Source organism: Coregonus clupeaformis, chromosome 9 (genome assembly GCF_020615455.1).
Source record: "Coregonus clupeaformis isolate EN_2021a chromosome 9, ASM2061545v1, whole genome shotgun sequence".
Classification (NCBI taxonomy): domain Eukaryota; kingdom Metazoa; phylum Chordata; class Actinopteri; order Salmoniformes; family Salmonidae; genus Coregonus; species Coregonus clupeaformis.
Window position 1 is genome coordinate 38,816,224 of NC_059200.1, and position 20,525 is coordinate 38,836,748.

At 42.5% G+C, this 20,525-nt stretch overlaps 1 protein-coding gene across 8 annotated transcripts in view; it reads left to right on the forward strand.

Annotated features, from left to right (window-relative positions):
* Positions 1-19,572, forward strand: part of LOC121573965 (HMG box transcription factor BBX) — a 40,852-nt gene extending 21,280 nt beyond the window's left edge. For 5 of the 8 annotated variants that reach the window (XM_041886387.2, XM_041886390.2, XM_041886392.2 and 2 more), the window contains 14 exons: positions 5,037-5,285; positions 5,744-5,945; positions 6,080-6,147; positions 10,391-10,471; positions 10,863-10,943; positions 11,352-11,432; positions 11,550-11,630; positions 11,792-12,623; positions 12,769-12,901; positions 13,740-13,894; positions 14,080-14,169; positions 14,577-14,783; positions 15,016-15,208; positions 15,643-19,572. In XM_041886387.2, the coding sequence (XP_041742321.1) occupies positions 5,037-5,285; positions 5,744-5,945; positions 6,080-6,147; positions 10,391-10,471; positions 10,863-10,943; positions 11,352-11,432; positions 11,550-11,630; positions 11,792-12,623; positions 12,769-12,901; positions 13,740-13,894; positions 14,080-14,169; positions 14,577-14,783; positions 15,016-15,208; positions 15,643-15,718 (2,529 nt within the window). In that variant the 3' untranslated portion in view covers positions 15,719-19,572. Of the gene's footprint in view, positions 1-5,036; positions 5,286-5,743; positions 5,946-6,079; positions 6,148-10,390; positions 10,472-10,862; positions 10,944-11,351; positions 11,433-11,549; positions 11,631-11,791; positions 12,624-12,768; positions 12,902-13,739; positions 13,895-14,079; positions 14,170-14,576; positions 14,784-15,015; positions 15,236-15,642 lie in introns of all 8 variants that reach the window. The other 3 variants (XM_041886388.2, XM_041886389.1, XM_041886394.2) reach the window with 3 other exon arrangements.
* The last annotated feature ends 953 nt before the right edge of the window (positions 19,573-20,525 follow it).

A 20,525-nucleotide genomic window follows, 5' to 3' on the forward strand; every position in this document is an offset into this window, starting at 1 on the left:
TGGAATAGTACTGTGGAATTGTGAAAATGATGATGCCCTTTTAGTGTAAGAGCTGTTTGAAAAGTCCGCCTGAAATTTCAGCCGGTTTTGCTGGGATGGAGTTTTCAAAACTCTCTGCCAATAACAGAAAGTTTTCAGTTTTCCCCTCCCCACTCACACCACTCCTAGACAGTCCTAGCTAAATTCTTGCTTGAGAACTTGCTCTTTGCTAAGAAGCTATTTTTGTTTATTTTTGACCATTTAAATTAAAAAAACAAGGTACTTAAATGTTACCCAGAAATGATATTGAGATAAAAATGGCTGCATTGGACCTTTTAAATGGTCTATTTAAGATACAAGTTTGAGGTAGGGTTTTTTAAGTGTTTTGATTTTCTCCAACTTATGCTTTGGCGACATAGGAGTATAGGATGTGTCAACAACCATTACAGAATATGAACTTTTTAAGTGAGATATTCACTATTTTTGATAACTAGGTTTTTATGTAGTCTAGAAGTATTCACTTTCATTTTCTGTCATAAAAAAAGGGTAAATCCATTTGAATTCAATCACTTTTTGACAGCACCCCATTTGATTTGAACGAAACCATATATATACAGTGGCTTGCGAAAGTATTCACCCCCCTTGGCATTTTTCCTACTTTGTTGCCTTACAACCTGGAATTAAAATGGATTTTTGGGGGGTATGTATCATTTGATTTACACAACATGCCTACCACTTTGAAGATGCAATTTTTTGCAAAAAGAGCCACCTTTTGCAGCAATTACAGCTGCAAATCTCTTGGGGTATGTCTCTAAAAGCTTGGCACATCTAGCCACTGGGATTTTTGCCCATTCTTCAAGGCAAAACTGCTCCAGCTCCTTCAAGTTGGATGGGTTCCGCTGGTGTACAGCAATCTTTAAGTCATACCACAGATTCTCAATTGGATTGAGGTCTGAGCTTTGACTAGGCCATTCCAAGACATTTAAATGTTTCCCCTTAAACCACTCGAGTGTTGCTTTAGCAGTATGCTTAGGGTCATTGTCCTGCTGGAAGGTGAACCTCCGTCCCAGTCTCAAATCTCTGGAAGAATGAAACAGGTTTCCCTCAAGAATTTCCCTGTATTTAGCGCCATCCATCATTCCTTCAATTCTGACCAGTTTCCCAGTCCCTGCCGATGAAAAACATCCCCACAGCATGATGCTGCCACCACCATGCTTCACTGTGGGGATGGTGTTCTCGGGGTGATGAGAGGTGTTGGGTTTGCTCCAGACATAGCGTTTTCCTTGATGGCCAAAAAGCTCAATTTTAGTCTCATCTAACCAGAGTACCTTCTTCCATATGTTTGGGGAGTCTCCCACATGCCTTTTGGCGAACACCAAACGTGTTTGCTTATTTTTTTCTTAAAGCAATGGCTTTTTTCTGGCCACTCTTCCGTAAAGCCCAGCTCTGTGGAGTGTACGGCTTAAAGTGGTCCTATGGACAGATACTCCAATCTCCGCTGTGGAGCTTTGCAGCTGCTTCAGGGTTATCTTTGGTGTCTTTGTTGCCTCTGATTAATGCCCTCATTGCCTGGTCCGTGAGTTTTGGTGGGCGGCCCTCTCTTGGCAGGTTTGTTTTGGTGCCATATTCTTTCAATTTTTTAATAATGGATTTAATGGTGCTCCGTGGGATGTTCAAAGTTTCGAATATTTTTTTATAATTTATTATGATCTGTACTTCTCCACAACTTTGTCCCTGACCTGTTTGGAGAGCTCCTTGGTCTTCATGGTGCAGCTTGCTTGGTGGTGCCCCTTGCTTAGTGGTGTTGCAGACTCTGGGGCCTTTCAGAACAGTTGTGTATATATACTGAGATCATGTGACACTTAGATTGCACACAGGTGGACTTTATTTAACTAATTATGTGACTTTTGAAGGTAATTGGTTGCACCAGATCTTATTTAGGGGCTTCATAGCAAAGGTGGTGAATACATACAGTGAGGGAAAAAAGTATTTGATCCCCTGCTGATTTTGTACGTTTGCCCACTGACAAAGAAATGATCAGTCTATAATTGTAATGGTAGGTTTATTTGAACAGTGAGAGACAGAATAACAACAAAAAAATCCAGAAAAATGCATGTCAAAAATGTTATAAATTGATTAGCATTTTAATGAGGGAAATAAGTATTTGACCCCCTCTCAATCAGAAAGATTTCTGGCTCCCAGGTGTCTTTTATACAGGTAACGAGCTGAGATTAGGAGCACACTCTTAAAGGGAGTGCTCCTAATCTCAGCTTGTTACCTGTATAAAAGACACCTGTCCACAGAAGCAATCAATCAATCAGATTCCAAACTCCACCATGGCCAAGACCAAAGAGCTCTCCAAGGATGTCAGGGACAAGATTGTAGACCTACACAAGGCTGGAATGGGCTACAAGACCATCGCCAAGCAGCTTGGTGAGAAGGTGACAACAGTTGGTGCGATTATTCGCAAATGGAAGAAACACAAAAGAACTGTCAATCTCCCTCGGCCTGGGGCTCCATTTAAGATCTCACCTCGTGGAGTTGCAATGATCATGAGAACGGTGAGGAATGAGACCAGAACTACACGGGAGGATCTTGTCAATGATCTCAAGGCAGCTGGGACCATAGTCACCAAGAAAACAATTGGTAACACACTACGCCGTGAACGACTGAAATCCTGCAGCGCCCGCAAGGTCCCCCTGCTCAAGAAAGCACATATACAGGGCCGTCTGAAGTTTGCCAATGAACATCTGAATGATTCAGAGGAGAACTGGGTGAAAGTGTTGTGGTCAGATGAGACCAAAATCGAGCTCTTTGGCATCAACTCAACTCGCCGTGTTTGGAGGAGGAGGAATGCTGCCTATGACCCCAAGAACACCATCCCCACCATCAAACATGGAGGTGGAAACATTATGCTTTGGGGGTGTTTTTCTGCTAAGGGGACAGGACAACTTCACCGCATCAAAGGGACGATGGACGGGGCCATGTACCGTCAAATTGTGGGTGAGAACCTCCTTCCCTCAGCCAGGGCATTGAAAATGGGTCGTGGATGGGTATTCCAGCATGACAATGACCCAAAACACATGGCCAAGGCAACAAAGGAGTGGCTCAAGAAGAAGCACATTAAGGTCCTGGAGTGGCCTACCCAGTCTCCAGACCTTAATCCCATAGAATATCTGTGGAGGGAGCTGAAGGTTCGAGTTGCCAAACGTCAGCCTCGAAACCTTAATGACTTGGAGAAGATCTGCAAAGAGGAGTGGGACAAAATCCCTCCTGAGATGTGTGCAAACCTGGTGGCCAACTACAAGAAATGTCTGACCTCTGTGATTGCCAACAAGGGTTTTGCCACCAAGTACTAAGTTATGTTTTGCAGAGGGGTCAAATACTTATTTCCCTCATTAAAATGCAAATCAATTTATAACATTTTTGACATGCGTTTTTCTGGATTTTGTTGTTGTTATTCTGTCTCTCATTGTTCAAATAAACCTACCATTAAAATTATAGACTGATGATTTCTTTGTCAGTGGGCAAACGTACAAAATCAGCAGGGGATCAAATACTTTTTTCCCTCACTGTATGCACAGACCACTTTTCCGTTATTCATTTTCTAGAATTTTTTTAAACAAGTTTTTTTTTTCATTCCACTTCACCAATTTGGACTATTTTGTGTATGTCCATTACATGAAATCCAAATAAAATCAATTTAAATTACAGGTTGTAATGCAACAAAATAGGGAAAAATTGCGAAGGGGGATGAATACTTTTACAAGGCACTGTATTTGCCCACTGTAGAAGTGCTCAGAAAGTGACTTTTTGGACCTGAATGGCAAAACCTTCAAGAGATAAAGGTGCTCAAAGTTGACTTATTTTACATACTCAACCAACATACAATGAGACATCCATGTTTTCACCACTGGAAAAGATAAACGGTTGAGATTTATATTATTTAAAAGCTTACAAACAGCATTGTCAAACTATTTTATAATTTCTTTAAAACGTTTTTTAACAAATTGTCATTTTTTTTACCTTACGAGTAAAATAAATAAATAATTATGCATATTTGCATATGTTGTAGCTTAGACCGTATTTTAGATCATCTGAGGTTGTGTTGTGCCCGCCTTAGGTTGAGACACAACATGCTCTTGAATACAGGGTGGGTGTTATGTTTTGGCTAATACATTTACTAAAATGGGAATAAAATGTACATTTCAACTCTCAAATGGTACCACAAAGATGGATGGAGGTCCACACCAGAGAATGTTGACTTGAATGGGAATATATGTTTAAAATTATACTGTCAATCCTAGAAATATAGATAATACAATAGACATGACCATTTTAAGTTGATATCCGACAGTGGTTGGACCAGTTGCCATCTTTGTGGTAGTAATTAAAAGTAAACATGTCAATTCAATTTACATTTCAATGGTGTACTAGCTAAATTGCAGTGGTCTGAAGGCATAGGTCCATTCTATGAATTATATTTCTATGATTTTAAATTACACCCACCCTGTATTCAAGAGCATGTTGTGTCTCAACCGATGGCGGGCGCAACAAAAACCTCAGATGATGTAAAGTAGGGTCTAAGCTACAACGTATGCGAATATGAAACAAATCTGAGTTGACAAGTTTTTTGATAATTGACATTTAAGAAATTAAATAGTTTGAGAACCCTGTTTGAAAGCTTTTAAATATCAAAGTCAACCGTTTAACTTGTCAAATGATGAAGACATGGATGTCTCATGGTATGAGTATGGTGGGGTATGCAAAATGGGTCAACTTTGAGCATTTCTATCTATTCAGGTCCAAAAAGTCACTTTCTGACCACTTCTTCCATGGGTAAATATGCATGGTAAGTTTGGTTTAAATCAAAAGGGATGGTGTCAAAAACGGATTGAATTCAAATGGATATACCCAAAAAGGAAATTTGAATTATTCCAAAAGAAATATCAACTGAATCAATAGAGCCTTACCATTGTTATGATGATGATGATGATAGTGATGGGGGTAGTGATGATAAAGATTGAAATATATATCACTGATGCATCTGTCCACAGGAGCCATTGCTGGTCAGGGAGAGCCGGGGGCCGGAGGTGGCATGCGGGGGGCCCATGGAGGTGGACTCTTCAGAGCAGCGGGCCCGCCGGCCCATGAACGCCTTCCTGCTTTTCTGCAAGCGCCACCGCTCGCTGGTGAGGCAGGAGCACCCTCGGCTGGACAACCGCGGTGCCACGAAGATCCTGGCTGACTGGTGGGCCGTGCTGGAGCCCAAAGAGAAACAGAAGTACACAGACATGGCCAAGGAGGTTAGCACCACCAAAACCCTGTTCTGGAGCTGTAAAACGTTTCTTATTCTCTTAGGGGCGAATCCTAACTTCCATTTAAGTAACATTTTCACAGCAATGCATGACTAAGTGAACATTTCACTGAAGTTAGGATTCACCCCTTTCTGTTTCTCTAAACAGACCATTCCATTTTATTTAGTCATTTGAGGAGATTCAGATTATTTTTCCTCATGGACTGGCAGAGTTCAGAGAGAATGAACCCTGATTTGTGCAGTGTGACAAGCAAATGAGCTGATCAAGAGTTCCAACACAGGATCACAAGCAAACTAATTTGAAAGACACAAATTATCACACAATACTGGAGTGTCTTAGCCATACTAAGACAACCTCTTCAGTATATGATGCATTTTGCTATAGTAGGTATTAGTTGTTGTTTCTTTTTATTTTGCTGTTAACCTTTCTACCTTGTCATCTTCCAGTACAAGGATGCCTTCATGAAGGCTAACCCGGGCTATAAGTGGTGCCCCACCACCAACAAGCCAGTCAAGAGCCCCTGCCACACTGTCAGCAACGCAAGCAAAAAAGTGTGGTCCTTCCCTTCCAACTCCCCTAAGGGCTGTGCCACTGCCAAGAAAGTGCCGAAGACTGACAGCACACCACAGCTTAATTTCGCCATGGCAGGTGCGTCAAGTGACATATTGATGGGAAAAACAGCTTATAAAATATGAATGTCATGTCTCAGCATAGCTGCCACTGAATGAATGTCAAATTAGTAAAGATTCATCCCAACTTGCCTTCATTTTGTGCCTTCCCAGATCCCACGAAGATGGGTGGCCTAAGCATGCTACTGTTGGCTGGGGAGCATGCCCTTACTGCCAGAGAGGTATGTCACATCATACTGCACTGAACAAAAATATAAACACAACATGTAAAGTGTTGGCCCCATGTTTCATGAATTGAAATAAAAGATCCCAAAAATATTCCATGTGCACAAAAGCTTATTTCTCTAAAATGTTGTGCACAAATTTGCTTACATCCCTGTTAGTGAGCATTTCTCATTTGCCAAGATAATCCATCCACCTGACTGGTGTGGCATATCAAAGTTGATTAAACCACATGATCATTACACAGGTGCACCTTGTACTGGGGACAATAAAAGGCCACTCTAAAATGTGCAGTTTTGTCACACAACACAATGCCACAGATGTCTCAAGTTTTGAGGGAGCGTGCAATTGACATGTTAACTCCAGGAATGTCCACCAGAGCTGTTGCCAGAGAATTGAATGTTCATTTCTCTACCATAAGCCGCCTCCAACGTCATTTTAGAGAATTTGGCAGTACGTCCAACCGGTCTCACAACTGCAGACCACATGTATTGCATCGTGTGGGCGAGCGGTTCGCTGATGTCAACATTGTGAACAGAGTGCCCCATGGTGGCGTGGGGTTATGGTATGGACAGGCATAAGCTACGGACAATGAACACAACTGCATTTTATCAATGGCAATTTGAATGCACAAAAATACAGCGACAAGATCCTGAGGCCCATTGTGAGGCCCATTTCTTTTTAAGGTATCTGTGACCAACAGATGCATATCTGTATTCCCAGTCATGTGAAATCCATAGATTAAGGCCTAATTTATTTATTTCATTGACTGACTGATTTCCTCAAATGAACTGTAACTCTGTAAAATCAATGAAATTGTTGCATGTTGCGTTTATAGCTTTGTTTAGTATAAGTCCTGGGCTGTAGTGCAACAATTCAGGGGGGACCTCAGAGTTATAAGGGTTTATGAAATAACGTAAAGTCCCAGTCCAGTGGTTTTTCAACTCGTAACTCGTCAAACTAAGCTATTCCATGTTGTACCACAACTTTAATCTAGAAATCATCGTTGCAGTGGAAATATACACTACCGTTCAAAAGTTTGGGGTCACTTAGAAATGCCCTTGTTTTCGAAAGAAAAGCTATTTTTTTGTCCATTAAAATAACATCATATTGATCAGAAATACAGTGTAGGCATTGTTAATGTTGTAAAGGCTATTGTAGCTGGAAATGGCTAATTTTTTATGGAATATCTACATAGGCGTACAGAAGCCCATTATCAGCAACCATCAGTCCTCTGTTCCAATGGCACGTTGTGTTTGCTAATCCAAGTTTATCATTTTAAAAGGCTAATTGATCATTAGAAAACCCTTTTGCAATTATGTTAGCACAGCTGAAAACTGTTGTGCTGATTAAAGAAGCAATAAAACTAGCCTTCTTGAGACTAGTTGAGTATCTGGAGCATCAGCAATTGTGGGTTCGATTACAGGCTCAAAATGGCCAGAAACAAATAACTTTCTTCTGTAACTCGTCAATCTATTCTTGTTCTGAGAAATGAAGGCTATTCCATGCGAGAAATTGCCAAGAAACTGAAGATCTCGTACAACTCTGTGTACTACTCCCTTCACAGAACAGCGCAAACTGGCTCTAACCAGAATAGAAAGAGGAGTGGTAGGCCCCGGTATGCAACAGAGCAAGAGGACAAATACTTTAGAGTGTCTAGTTTGAGAAACAGGCGCCTCACAGGTCCTCAACTGGCAGCTTCACTAAATAGTACCCGCAAAACACCAGTCTCAACGTTAACAGTGAAGAGGCGACTCCGGGATGCTGACCTTCTAGGCAGAGTTGCAAAGAAAAAGCCATATCTCAGACTGCCCATCTTAATCTTTTATTTTTATTGGCCAGTCTGAGATATGGCTTTTTCTTTGCAACTCTGCCTAGAAGGTCAGCATCCATGAGTCGCCTCTTCACTGTTGACTTTGAGACTGGTGTTTTGCGGGTACTATTGAGACTGGTGTTTTGTGGGGACTATTTCATGAAACTGCCAGTTGAGGACCTGTGAGGCGCCTGTTTCTCAAACTAGAAACGTCCCTTTTTCAGGACCCTGTCTTTCAAAGATAATTCGTAAAAATCCAAATAACTTCACAGATCTTCATTGTAAAGGGTTGTGTTTCCCATGCTTGTTCAATTAACCATAAACAATTAATGAACATGCACCTGTGGAACGGTCGTTAAGACACTAACAGCTTACAGATGGTAGGCAATTAAGGTCACAGTTATGAAAACTTAGGACACTAAAGAGGCCTTTCTACTGACTCTGAAAAACACCAAAAGAAAGATGCCAGGGTCCCTGCTCATCTGTGTGAACGTGCCTTAGGCATGCTGCAAGGAGGCATGAGGACTGCAGATGTGGCCAGGGCAATAAATTGCAATGTCCGTACTGTGAGATGCCTAAGACAGCGCTACAGGGAGACAGGACGGACAGCTGATCATCCTCGCAGTGGCAGACCATGTGTAGCAACACATGCACAGGATCGGTACATCCGAACGTCACACCTGTGGGACAGGTACAGGATGGCAACAACAACTGCCTGAGTTACACCAGGAACGCACAATCCCTCTATCAGTGCTCAGACTGTCCGCAATAGGCTGAGAGAGGCTGGACTGAGGGCTTGTAGGCCTGTTGTAAGGCAGGTCCTCACCAGACATCACCAGCAACAACGTCGCCAATGGGCACAAACCCACCGTCGCTGGACCAGACAGGACTGGCAAAAAGTGCTCTTCACTGACGAGTCGCGGTTTTGTCCCACCAGGGGTGATGGTCGGATTCGCATTTATCGTCGAAGGAATGAGTGTTACACCGAGGCCTGTACTCTGGAGCGGGATCGATTTGGAGGTGGAGGGTCCGTCATGGTCTGGGGCGGTGTGTCACAGCATCATCGGACTGAACTTGTTGTCATTGCAGGCAATCTCAACGCTGTGCGTTACAGGGAACACATCCTCCTCCCGCATGTGGTACCCTTCCTGCAGGCTCATCCTGACATGACCCTCCAGCATGACAATGCCACCAGCTATACTGCTCATTCTGTGCTTGATTTCCTGCAAGACAGGAATGTCAGTGTTCTGCCATGGCCAGCGAAGAGCCTGGATCTCAATCCCATTGATCACCTCTGGGACCTGTTGGATCGGAGGGTGAGGGCTAGGGCCATTCCCCCCAGAAATGTCTGGGAACTTGCAGGTGCCTTGGTGGAAGAGTGGGGTAACATCTCACAGCAAGAACTGGCAAATCTGGTGCAGTCCATGAGGAGGAGATGCACTGCAGTACTTAATGCAGCTGGTGGCCATACCAGATACTGACTGTTACTTTTGATTTTGACCCCCCCTTTGTTCAGGGACACATTATTCAATTTCTGTTAGTCACATGTCTGTGGAACTTGTTCAGTTTATGTCTCAGTTGTTGAATCTTTTTATGTTCATACAAATATTTACACATGTTAAGTTTGCTGAAAATAAACGCAGTTGACAGTGAGAGGACGTTTATTTTTTTTGCTGAGTTTATTTGTCCTCTTGCTCAGTTGTGCACCGGGGCCTCACACTCCTCTTTCTATTCTGGTTAGAGCTAGTTTGCGCTGTTCTGTGAAGGGAGTAGTACACAGTGTTGTACGAGATCTTCAGTTTCTTGGCAATTTCTCGCATAGAATAGCCTTCATTTCTCAGAACAAGAATAGACTGACGAGTTTCAGAAGAAAGATCTTTATTTCTGGCCATTTTGAGCCTGTAATCGAACCCACAATTGCTGATGCTCCAGATACTCAACTAGTCTCAAGAAGGCCAGTTTTATTGCTTCTTTAATCAGCACAACAGTTTTCAGCTGTGCTAACATAATTGCAAAAGGGTTTTCTAATTATCAATTAGCCTTTTAAAATGATAAACTTGGATTAGCAAACACAACGTGCCATTGGAACACAGGACTGATGGTTGCTGATAATGAGCCTCTGTACGCCTATGTAGATATTCCATAAAAAATCAGCCGTTTCCAGCTACAATAGCCATTTACAACATTAACAATGTCTACACTGTATTTCTGATCAATTTGATGTTATTTTAATGGACAAAAAAATGCTTTTCTTTCGAAAACAAGGACATTTCTAAGTGACCCCAAACTTTTGAACGGTAGTGTATCTGCAGCACTTAAGTCAATCTCTCATTTGTTGGAAAAGCACTGTGAGATGCAGATTCAAAGATCACATTATTCAAATGTTTGTGGTGAATGTGTGAATTGAAGTGTGAATTGAACCTCCACAGATTTCCTCCAGCTCCTCAAAGTCTGGAGCCACGGATGTCACTAAGCACCCTGGGAAATCCTCCTTATTCCAACTTGCTGAGGTAAGACCACCTGGAATGGGATGGTTCTCTTTAACGTCTTGTAACACTATTTCGTAGGGCTGTCACGGCAACCGCAGTCTGACACAAATTTGTTGATTTTATGCCAATATGCATAGATGTATAGAAAATAGCCTACATTACATTTATTATCTATTTGCATAGAAATTGTTCAGTTTGCTCTTAGAGTAACCCAACTATACCCAACACACCACATACACCACATAAAATCATACCATTCCCTAAAATGATGGCACTACTATGCCTTTTCTGTGACCGATCCTGCACTGACTGACTGACTGCCTAATACATCAAGCTGCAATAGGGAAAAGGAAGTGAGGCTCATTCCTGTTGAAATGGGTCAGCCAACCCTCAATTGTGTGTTCCTTTCCAGATCTCCTCCAGCACGCTTCGGCCCAATTTAACGGACATAGCTGGCGAGGGAAAGCCCTTGAGTCGCGGGGACCAGGCAGAAGTGGGTATTCTCAGGAAAAGGCTATTTGTGACCACAATGTTATTGATCTGTAACATTCATAGGCGAGGTGCCAACTGCTCAGCATGCTTACATACTGCATGAGTATGTACTTTTATCATTCTACATGCTATTTTAATGTGCTATTAAGTAGTTGGTTTTTAAACGAAGTGGGGTACCTTCCTGCTTACTGAAATCCACATCAACAAAATTAGAATCTGCCAATACTACCACTATTGGCTCTTCCCAATGTGTGGGCATGCCTTAAGGGAGGGCACAATGAAAGCATTCAGTGTATATACCTACCATACTATTTAGTACAAATATACACAGGTCACAGATATGAACATACCGGTACATAATCCCAGGATCCTTATCCATTCTCTCTTTCTTGTTCCCATTTTTCCTCAGACGTGGTCTGGCACCTCACAGCAGGGAAAGTCTGACGTATCCAAGATCAACGTCAAGTCCCCTCTTTTTCAACTGGCAGAGGTACAGTCATTACACTGTCTCAAGTCTGCCACTCTGCACAACTACATGCGCTTTATAGTATTGTCTTTATGATGCAAAGTGATATTTTGTCTAATTCTCCTCTGTTGTCTATTAAAGCAGATCTCCTCTGATTCAAGCCAGTCGACTGCACTGGAGGCAAAGCAGTGTAGCCAGTCGGCTCTCTTCCAGCTCGCTGAGGTACTGCAGTCCCTACATCACAAAACCTTTAAGGGTCCATTTGATATTACTGAACTCTTCAAAACCCCTACAGTGGAAATGACTAATAGTTAGCTCCAGCGCTTTCACGTTGATGTGACTTCTGAAATGTTAATGTATGTGCACTGTTGTGTTTTGTGTAGATGTGCTTGGCCTCCGAGGCAGGGAAGATGGAGACACAGGATGATACCTGCGCCCCACACATCAAAACTGAGACGGTGGTCAAGGAGGAGACTGGGGGCAGCATCCCCGATTTTCCTCTCTCCTCTCCCCCGTCTTCCTCAGCTTCTTCCTCCTCCACGCCCACCAACGCCAGTCCCCCGCTGCTCAGCGGCCAAGTGGCTAGCGTCAAAAAGAAAAAGAAGAAGAAAGACGCTAGTGCCAGAGAGCCACCCAAAGCGGTGGACAAAGACAAGAGCCCTCGTCCCGGCTCACCCAAAAAGACCCTCAAAAAGCGACCATCGTCTGAGTCGGAGTTGGAGAGCCTCCTCTACACTATCGAGGCCGTGGCTAAAGGGGCCTGGGGCGACACCGAGGAGGAAATATCCAAGAAGAAGGATAGCACCGCCGCCGTTATCATTCCGGGAGAGCCCAGCTCACCCAAAAAGAAGTTCAGAGCCAAGAGGCCCCTGAAGGCTAAGGAAGAAGATGAGATGGAGGAGGACAAAGAGGATGGAAGGCGCACAGAGCTGCCATCGACAGTGGAGATGGCAGTGAATATAGCAAGCCCCAAGACAGAGGCTGATGAGGCCAGCATCGGCAGCACCCCGGATCCCCTGGGCAGCACGGAGGAGCCCACCGCCCCTCCCAGCCCCCCGCACATCAAGCACAAAGTCGAGGAGAAGCAGAGGGAAGTGGAGGCCAACGCCGAAGGGTGTGGCTCCAGGAAGTCGGAGAGAAGCTGCAAGGGGGCGCTGTACAAAACCCTGGTGTCGGAAGGGATGCTGACCTCACTGAGGGCCAACGTGGACAGAGGTATGCATTAGTAACCCCCCTGCCCTGTCGCCATGATGACTATCAATATGCTGTTGTTTTACACCCATTCTGAGCAAGTCCCTGTGTTTATTTTAATTTTACTGGTGGCTCCTCTAAACTTTGTTTTTGTGTGTGTGTTAATCAGGCAAAAGAGGCTCTTTTCGAAGTGGATCTGATGAAGGGAGCTGGACTGACGAGACCTGGGCTTTCTCACAGATGGGACCCACTAATCCCAAGAAGCTAAAGAAGTCAAAATCCAAAGACGAAACTGCGCCAGGGTGAGTCCCCTGTCCAAGAACATTTTACTCCAATAAGTTTTATCACTGAAAACTGAATGAAAGATCACTAGTGGGAGCAGAATATAGTGAACGGACAATAAGCCCGTTTGACAAGGGGCACGTCCGTCATGCAAGGATTCACGTTTGTACTAATGGAAGTGGATGGCAGTGAAGATTGGCTAAGTGCGCTTGTGGCTCGATGCTCGTTGCATTTATGCCACAAGTCTGTTTTATTTATAGACTATTAGTGAATTGTTGAATGTGGAAAATACATTATTCTTTCAGTGACTATTTAACTAGTTCCGCTTTCTTTGTGGTGTAATGGGGTCCTCTGTGTGCAAGTTAATATCCGCCTTTGAGGAATCCCTGAAGAGAGCAAATAGGCCAGGTTAGGTTATGGGCAACCCATAAGTGTTTAAAACATTAACATGGGCACCCCCACAAGTGTTTGAAATATTCATGTAGGCACCTCCATAAGCGTTAAGAATATTGAGGTTGGTTCATCCTATTCATATTTTTAGGGGTTCCCTAGAGTCAATGTTTAATTCAAACCCTGCTTGAATGACATGGATAATTAGCCACTTCGTAAAGGGGTTTATAGCCACTCAGTAATCGAGGAACATAGCAACTGTGGGGCTTACTTATCCGATCAAGGCACTCTTAAAACACGCAAGAGGGAGCTTGAAAAAGCTATTATTGTGTTGGCATTTCTATCTAAATATTAAAAACAACAATGACAAACAAATGGCAAAGTGTTTCCGCAAGATGAAAGCCTTCATGAAGAAAGTGGAGTTGAGCATGTTCCACCTCGTATCTTATCAACAACATACCTTTGCAGTTTGGGGAAACTGGAGGAGGAGTTTGAGAAAAAGTTCAACAGCCTGCCGCAGTACAGCCCTCTGACGTTCGACAAGAAAAGCACCACCGTCACCAAGAAGAAAAAAACTGACGTTAGCACCACACCGGAGGAACAACCCCCGAAACCTGCCAAGGGTAAGCAGAGAATGTTACCGGAATGTTCACCAAACATTTCAATATATTTTGACAGAAGCCATCCCTCCACATCCCATACCGCTCCTGTTGCGCCTCGCTTTCAGGAACTTTACCACATTGTTACCATTTAACATGGCATGCAATGCTTTTGTTTCTTTTTTTGTTTGTCTTTTTTGTTATATCAGGTCCATCTCCATCTCAGAAAAAGACTTTATTCCACAAGATTGTTAGCAAGTACAAGCAGAAAAAGGAGAAGCCCAATACTGTGGACAAAGGTGAATTAGAGGATCATGTAACATGTGTGTGCATTATGTAATCCAGTTGTGAATGTTCTTGGCATGGTATTTACACATAGTTGGAGGCAATGGACACATTACGCAATGTAAAAAAAATGACCATGTAAGTACCATACGTTTGTATTGCACATTGAATTTAGACACATGTAAAATATTCTCTCTTTAGTTGTTGAACAAGTTTTAAACTGCAAAGTGAGGTGTAAATAAAAAATTAACCATCTAGCAGAACAGGGTCTCGGCCAAATCTATTTTTGCAGTCAATTCATGATTTACGCATGAATTACATTGGAGTTAGGTGCCCAGATCTCAAGTTAGAATTTGGGTTCAATAATTCTAAAATCCTTATTGAAAGTGAATGGCTCTTTTCAAATGTTATCCCCTCTCAGACATAGCGACGCGTAGTGACTCCCCCATGTCAGACTCAGCTGCCAAGGCCAAGCTGAGCCCCGCCCCATGTGCCACCGCCACGCTTTCCCCAGAGGCCATGGGAACTAGCGCTAGTATGCCGGTGGGCAGCCAGAAGAGGAAGGCTAGGAAGAGCAAAATCACCCACCTGGTGCGCTCGGCCGACGGCAGGGTGTCCCCAGCAGAGGGTGAGTCTTTCCTAACAGGCAATAGTTTATTCTGCACATTATCAAATACATAGGATTTAAGTAAATATACTGTATGTGAGCTGGAAAACGGCAGTAAAAAAAAACTAAAAAACATTTACAATGACAGCAATGAGGTAGCAATGAGGGTTGTTCTGTCCATGCCATTTTGAGAGGCCATTTTGAATGACAGGCAATAGCCTCATGGCATCTGCTTTGGTCCGTTTTATCACAGAGGACAAAGCCAGGGACCTGACCCCAGAGCAGGACGAAAAGCCATTACCCCGAGAGACTTTATGCAATGAAACAGGGTGCTACAACGCACCCAAGCAAGAGGAAGCGGATAGGAGCAGTGCACCCGAAGTCCTGCCCGCCTTCTTTAGCCTGTCTGCCCTTGCCGAGGTGGCAGCCATGGAGAACATTCACAGGTAGGCAGCCATGGAGAACATTCACAGGTAGGCAGCCAGAAATATATGAAGAGGGACACACCTTTGCTTCAAGGAAGCTGATCCTTTTCAACTTATTTTTTCTTTTAACACTGTTACATTTTTCTCCGTACGCTTTGAACGTGAATGCAGCATGTTTTATTTCCTATACATTTGTGTCTAATTAAGACTTAGATAACCAGGTGCAGGGAGTTTCATAACTAATCAATGACCTTCATTGATCAATCAAGTACAAGGGAGGAGCCAAAACCGTGAGGAGCATACACACGGCCCTCCAGGAATTGAGTTGACACTACTTCACTAGCCAGACAAAAAAACGTCCGAACACAAATGCCACACCACAAATCTTTGCCAAGAACAAAAAGTACATACCTTGATTGGTTGACCTTTACCTTCTTCTCTTCCTCCTGTATCAGAGGCCAGCGTGTGATTGGCGACAGCCAGAAGGACATGGCCCAGACCCCTGTCCTCATCTCCTGCGCTGACCAATGAAGTGGATCAGCCGCCCTCCTGCCTCCAGCAAAACGAAATGGACGCTTGCGTGTTGTGTGCGTTTTAACTTTTAACCTCTGACTCCTCATCCTGTTCTGGAAGGAAGGAGATGGAACGTGACTTGTGGATGGACCCCTCCTCTGTGGTGAATTAGCTAGAGCTCTGGTCTGAGGGGGAAAGCGGGGTAAGAGCCCCCTCCCCTCCCTCCTCCCATCCACTCACCTTCTCAGTATTCTCCTGAACCCTTCCCTTGGCAGTAGGATGTCACCTCCCTCCTCTTCCCATACGGCCCTACCTACTTAGAGTACCCTGAGGAAGGCAGGTTGTGTTCACGTTAATGTGTAATCTTTGTCCGATATTACGCCATTTTAAGGTCAAGTTTTGCAAACAAAAATTGCATTTCAAAAAAAGAAAGGAAACCTACACATGGTCAGCTTGACCACTTGCAAGAGAACATCTTCCCCCTTTCACACACTGTTGCAAAGTCCCCTCCACCTAGCATACCTAAATGTAGGGATGAGTCGAATCTTGTGGCTTCCTGCACGCCTTCCTGCTTGAACAAACTGACACAGCTTGGTAGATAGTCCTTGTGACGTATTTGATGTGGTACCCTCATTTTTATTAGCCTGTTTAGTGTGGTCTAGAGATAAAGCAGACCTCTTAACCTTCCACATTGTGGTCAAGTATTCAATATTACTCTATCCCTTGCCTTCCAACCAGCTTAGCAACTGCTACTACGGTGATCTGTTTAACCTTCATTGTCAGTTTGAACTCAACGCATTGAGGCTCTTGCATTTGAACTTAAGCTTGCGTTTAAGCTTAGATGGGAGGCCTTTGGTTAGCATATTGTAAGTCTTAACCTGCCTGTTTTACCTGGCGCTTGGTCCACTACAGTGGGGCTCAATGTGATGAGAAGCAAAGTTACTGACAGTATGGACGGTTCTCCATGGCCTTAACTCTCTCATTACGACGTTAGCCGTACCTCAACCAGAACCTCTGCTCTTAATTCCTGACATCCACCGCGCAACCATTCACATGAATCTTACATCCGATGATGAAAATGAATCTTACTTGAATGATGAAAATGCATTTTGTGTCAATACTTGATCTTATCGCAGTCTGCGTAGCATCTACAAGGCTAATCCAAATGTGTGCTACTAGTTTCCTAAGATAGTTTTTTAACAAAGAACACTGCACTAACGTAGGAGACGCTTTTAAGATGTTACTTTTTCTTAGTAGGGCAATGTGTTTTCCCTGGTCTCTTTGTCTTTCCTATTAGCCTTTGAGATTTTCTTATGCCAAGTAACGGTCCACTGTAAGGCAATGAGAATAATTAAGGTTTTGCTTTTGAAGGTATTTGTATTTCAATAACGAGACAATTGCTTTTAATGATTTGTAAAAAAATAAATAAAAAAAATTCATTTTATTTTTTTGCATGTTCTAACTGAGGTTGAACAGGCTAGCATCCATTCCATATCCAAATAGCTGATCCTTGTGTCCATTCTTCTGTTTACAGTGTGTGAGCTGTAGTAGGGTTGGGGGACTCTTGACGTCTGCTCTGGGTGTAAGCTAATCAGATGGAAGAAGCTGTTTGGAGCTTATACAAGTAGTGCAAGCCAGTTCCTAGGTTGAAGAGTCCCCACCGATATGTCCTCCATGAAATTACCATTATGCTATATTATTATGTTTTGAAGTTGACCAATGCTATTTTTCTTAGGTCTTGCAGTCAGTCACGCTTCTCTCGTTATTGCTTTATCTTTGAGTTTATTGCTCTTTTTATATTTGATTCTTCTCCTTCACTTAAGTGTATTATGATGCTGTTGAACTAGATTTTTTTTTTTTCCTGAGGCCTAGTTTACTCGATTAAGACTGTTGTCAAAAAGCTCATACAGAAAATAATGCATCAATGCTTACAGTACCTGTTAAGCAAATGAGCACTGAGATGAGATGCACTGCTTCTAGAAGGGTAGTTTCCACCTCTCGTTTCTGGAGTTTGTATTCTTTAAGCAACTGCATTGCCATTTCTGGGCTATGTCTATTTTATGTGTGCTGTCGGGGCACAACATTCACTTTTAAAAAAGGCTATTAGCTCAACCCTTATTGTCCAATGGTGGTATTTAGTTTTAGCCAAGGGATTATAATGTCACAAAGTAGAATATATTGAAACTATATTAAATATATCCTTACAAGTCAGGATTGGACTGACTTGTAGGGATACGAGCAATGCTGTATTAGTTTATTGATCCCTAAAAGCTGACAAACGGACTGTAAACAAGCAGACCTAAATCATGACTTTCGAACTCCAAGCTTGAAGGAAAGCTTTAAAACAAACATTTAAGACAGATATACTGTATATATTTTACAGTTTTGAGAGAAAATAAATTGAAGGGTGACTAAAGTCGTCCAAGCTGTAAACTACACATAGTTCTTCCACTGATGGACATCAGTGTTGTTCTTTCACAGAAATTTAGCAATTGTCTTCCCCAAAAAGAGTGGCGATATACATGCTTGTAACTAGTGGTTTTTAGACATTTGCCAAAGAAAAGGGAAAGTTGTCTTTTAAATGAAAATTCTGTTGAAAACGAAGGTTAGCATAGCGGTTGCACTGCATTTTCTTGGTGTATAGATCTTCAGGTAACAAATGTATTATATCAGCACAACTAATCCTATATATCTGAAGGGTTTCCTATGACTTAAACCCCAAGTGGGAATGGTGTACATTGTACTGGCACCTTTTCAATGCCTCCTTTAATAGACAATATTTGCACCTTATGATCCAAACCAAAATGATATCATGATGATCTTAAAAATGTAATATCATTAAGTGAAATTAAAAGATTACACAGGTATTTATGTCCATCTTATGACATTATGCATTGAAGTATTTTGAACTAATTTGAGCATTTTAGAATCAAGTCGGTAACCAACCCCACACATCTTCAAAAACAGCCATAATATATCACTCTCAACCTTTTCTATCTAGAAGATGCCTCTATAAAATTCCTATATTATTAGTTATCGAAATGACTATAGACTATATCCTTTTGTGCTAGTACTGTCTCTTGAATGTAATCAATTTTGTACATGTATTTTTCTAATTCCAATTCAAGTCTTGACTCTGTGTATGAATGCGATGGTGGACTGTTTCCACAGGTGAATAGTTTGTTACAACCTATGGTCCTCATGACGATTCAGCTGCTGTGCTGGGAACTCTGTGGAGGTGTGTGTAGTTGTAAGTCATTATGACTTACCTGCCAACGTCTGTTAAAGAGATATATGAGAGAGATTTGTTGTTGTTGTTGTAAAGGACAGTCACCCTGGAAGGTTTTATTCGTTTCTTCTCTGCAGTTCAATGAGGCTCTCACTTCAGGAAAGGGTGAAACCAGGGACACTCATGCAATTACAAATAACAATAGCCAAACCCTCTGTATTCAAGCTTATTTATTACATTTTCTTTTTTATAGCTGTTCATTTAGTTAGAAAAATATAAAAACTGAATATGCACCCAGATAAAAAAAATACTATATAAACCTTCTCCCTTTACAGGAATGTAGATCACGGCTTCCCTTTTGTTCTTCTGAAGAGGTGATGCCAGATCTTAAGTATGTTTCCTCTGATAGCTTGTATAATGTGTGCTCAATCTTATTTATGTCAATAGTACTGTATCATGACATGTATGGACTTGATTGTTACAGCCCAGTTGTTCAATGCAGCCTTGCCTTACTGGAGCCCCTGCTTAGTGAGGGATCCCTTAGCCATCGCCCACAGCCCCTTTCACTGAGTCGTATGTCATAACACTGTCTGCTGACGCAACTATTATTCCTTGAACACTTATTAAAGTAACCTATATTAAACCTTTTCATCTCACCACAGTCTCTTCTTCAACATCAAAATGTGATTTCTGGATTCTGTTAAACAATTACCAGTGTAACGCAAATGTTAACAACTTCTGCATTCTGTTGCAGCACGGCGCTCCATCAACTGTTCGATCTGGCCAAATTGGGGAACTCTATAGCATAATGGGCACTTTAAAGCAGTTTAGAATAAATGTATGTCACAATTCTCTTCGTCTTCTACTCGTTCTGGGATGTGAATAGTGGAAATTGACTGTCTATGTCCTAACCACTTGCTGAACCCTTATCACAAACCCCTGATAAATCTTTGGATCCCTCTGATCACTGTGACGCCACTTAAAGGCACTGCATGGTCATTCCAACGTCTGCATTGGCCGTGCAGCATTTACGGTGAATTGGGCTCTGCAGAAGTCAGGGCATTCATACTTCTTGCGCTTCGACGAGCAGCTCAGAGCCAAAGATTTGTATAATTAAATCAAGATGGACCACAGCCTGTCGTTTCAAATGGGAAGAAATTAGTCATAGTGGGCAGAACAAGCAAGGAGGTGGGCAGAGCCAAGCACGAGCTAGTGAGATCCTATTGGCACGTTCTAGCTAGCATTTGCATAGTTCTGTTTGGGAACGCCTACTCTGAAGTGCGCGTGTGCAATAAGTCAATTTGCCTTTGCAATCCTTCTAAACAACTAAAACATTTTAACTTTGGCAAAGTGTAAAGTCTACAAAACTTTGCCCACTCTGTTCATAACAGATTCTAGTTTTGGGAACAGAAAACTGTATTGAGATCAAATGCTACATCGATGAGAAAATTTGCAGAATGTTGGCCAAAATCCATCTCGTTCCATCTTCTCCCACTGCTGGCCACTGGGCTTCTTCTCACTATTTGGTAGTGAATGGAAACGCCAAGCAGATGCTTCACATTTATACATCCGGTGAAGTATCTGTCTCATTGTTCT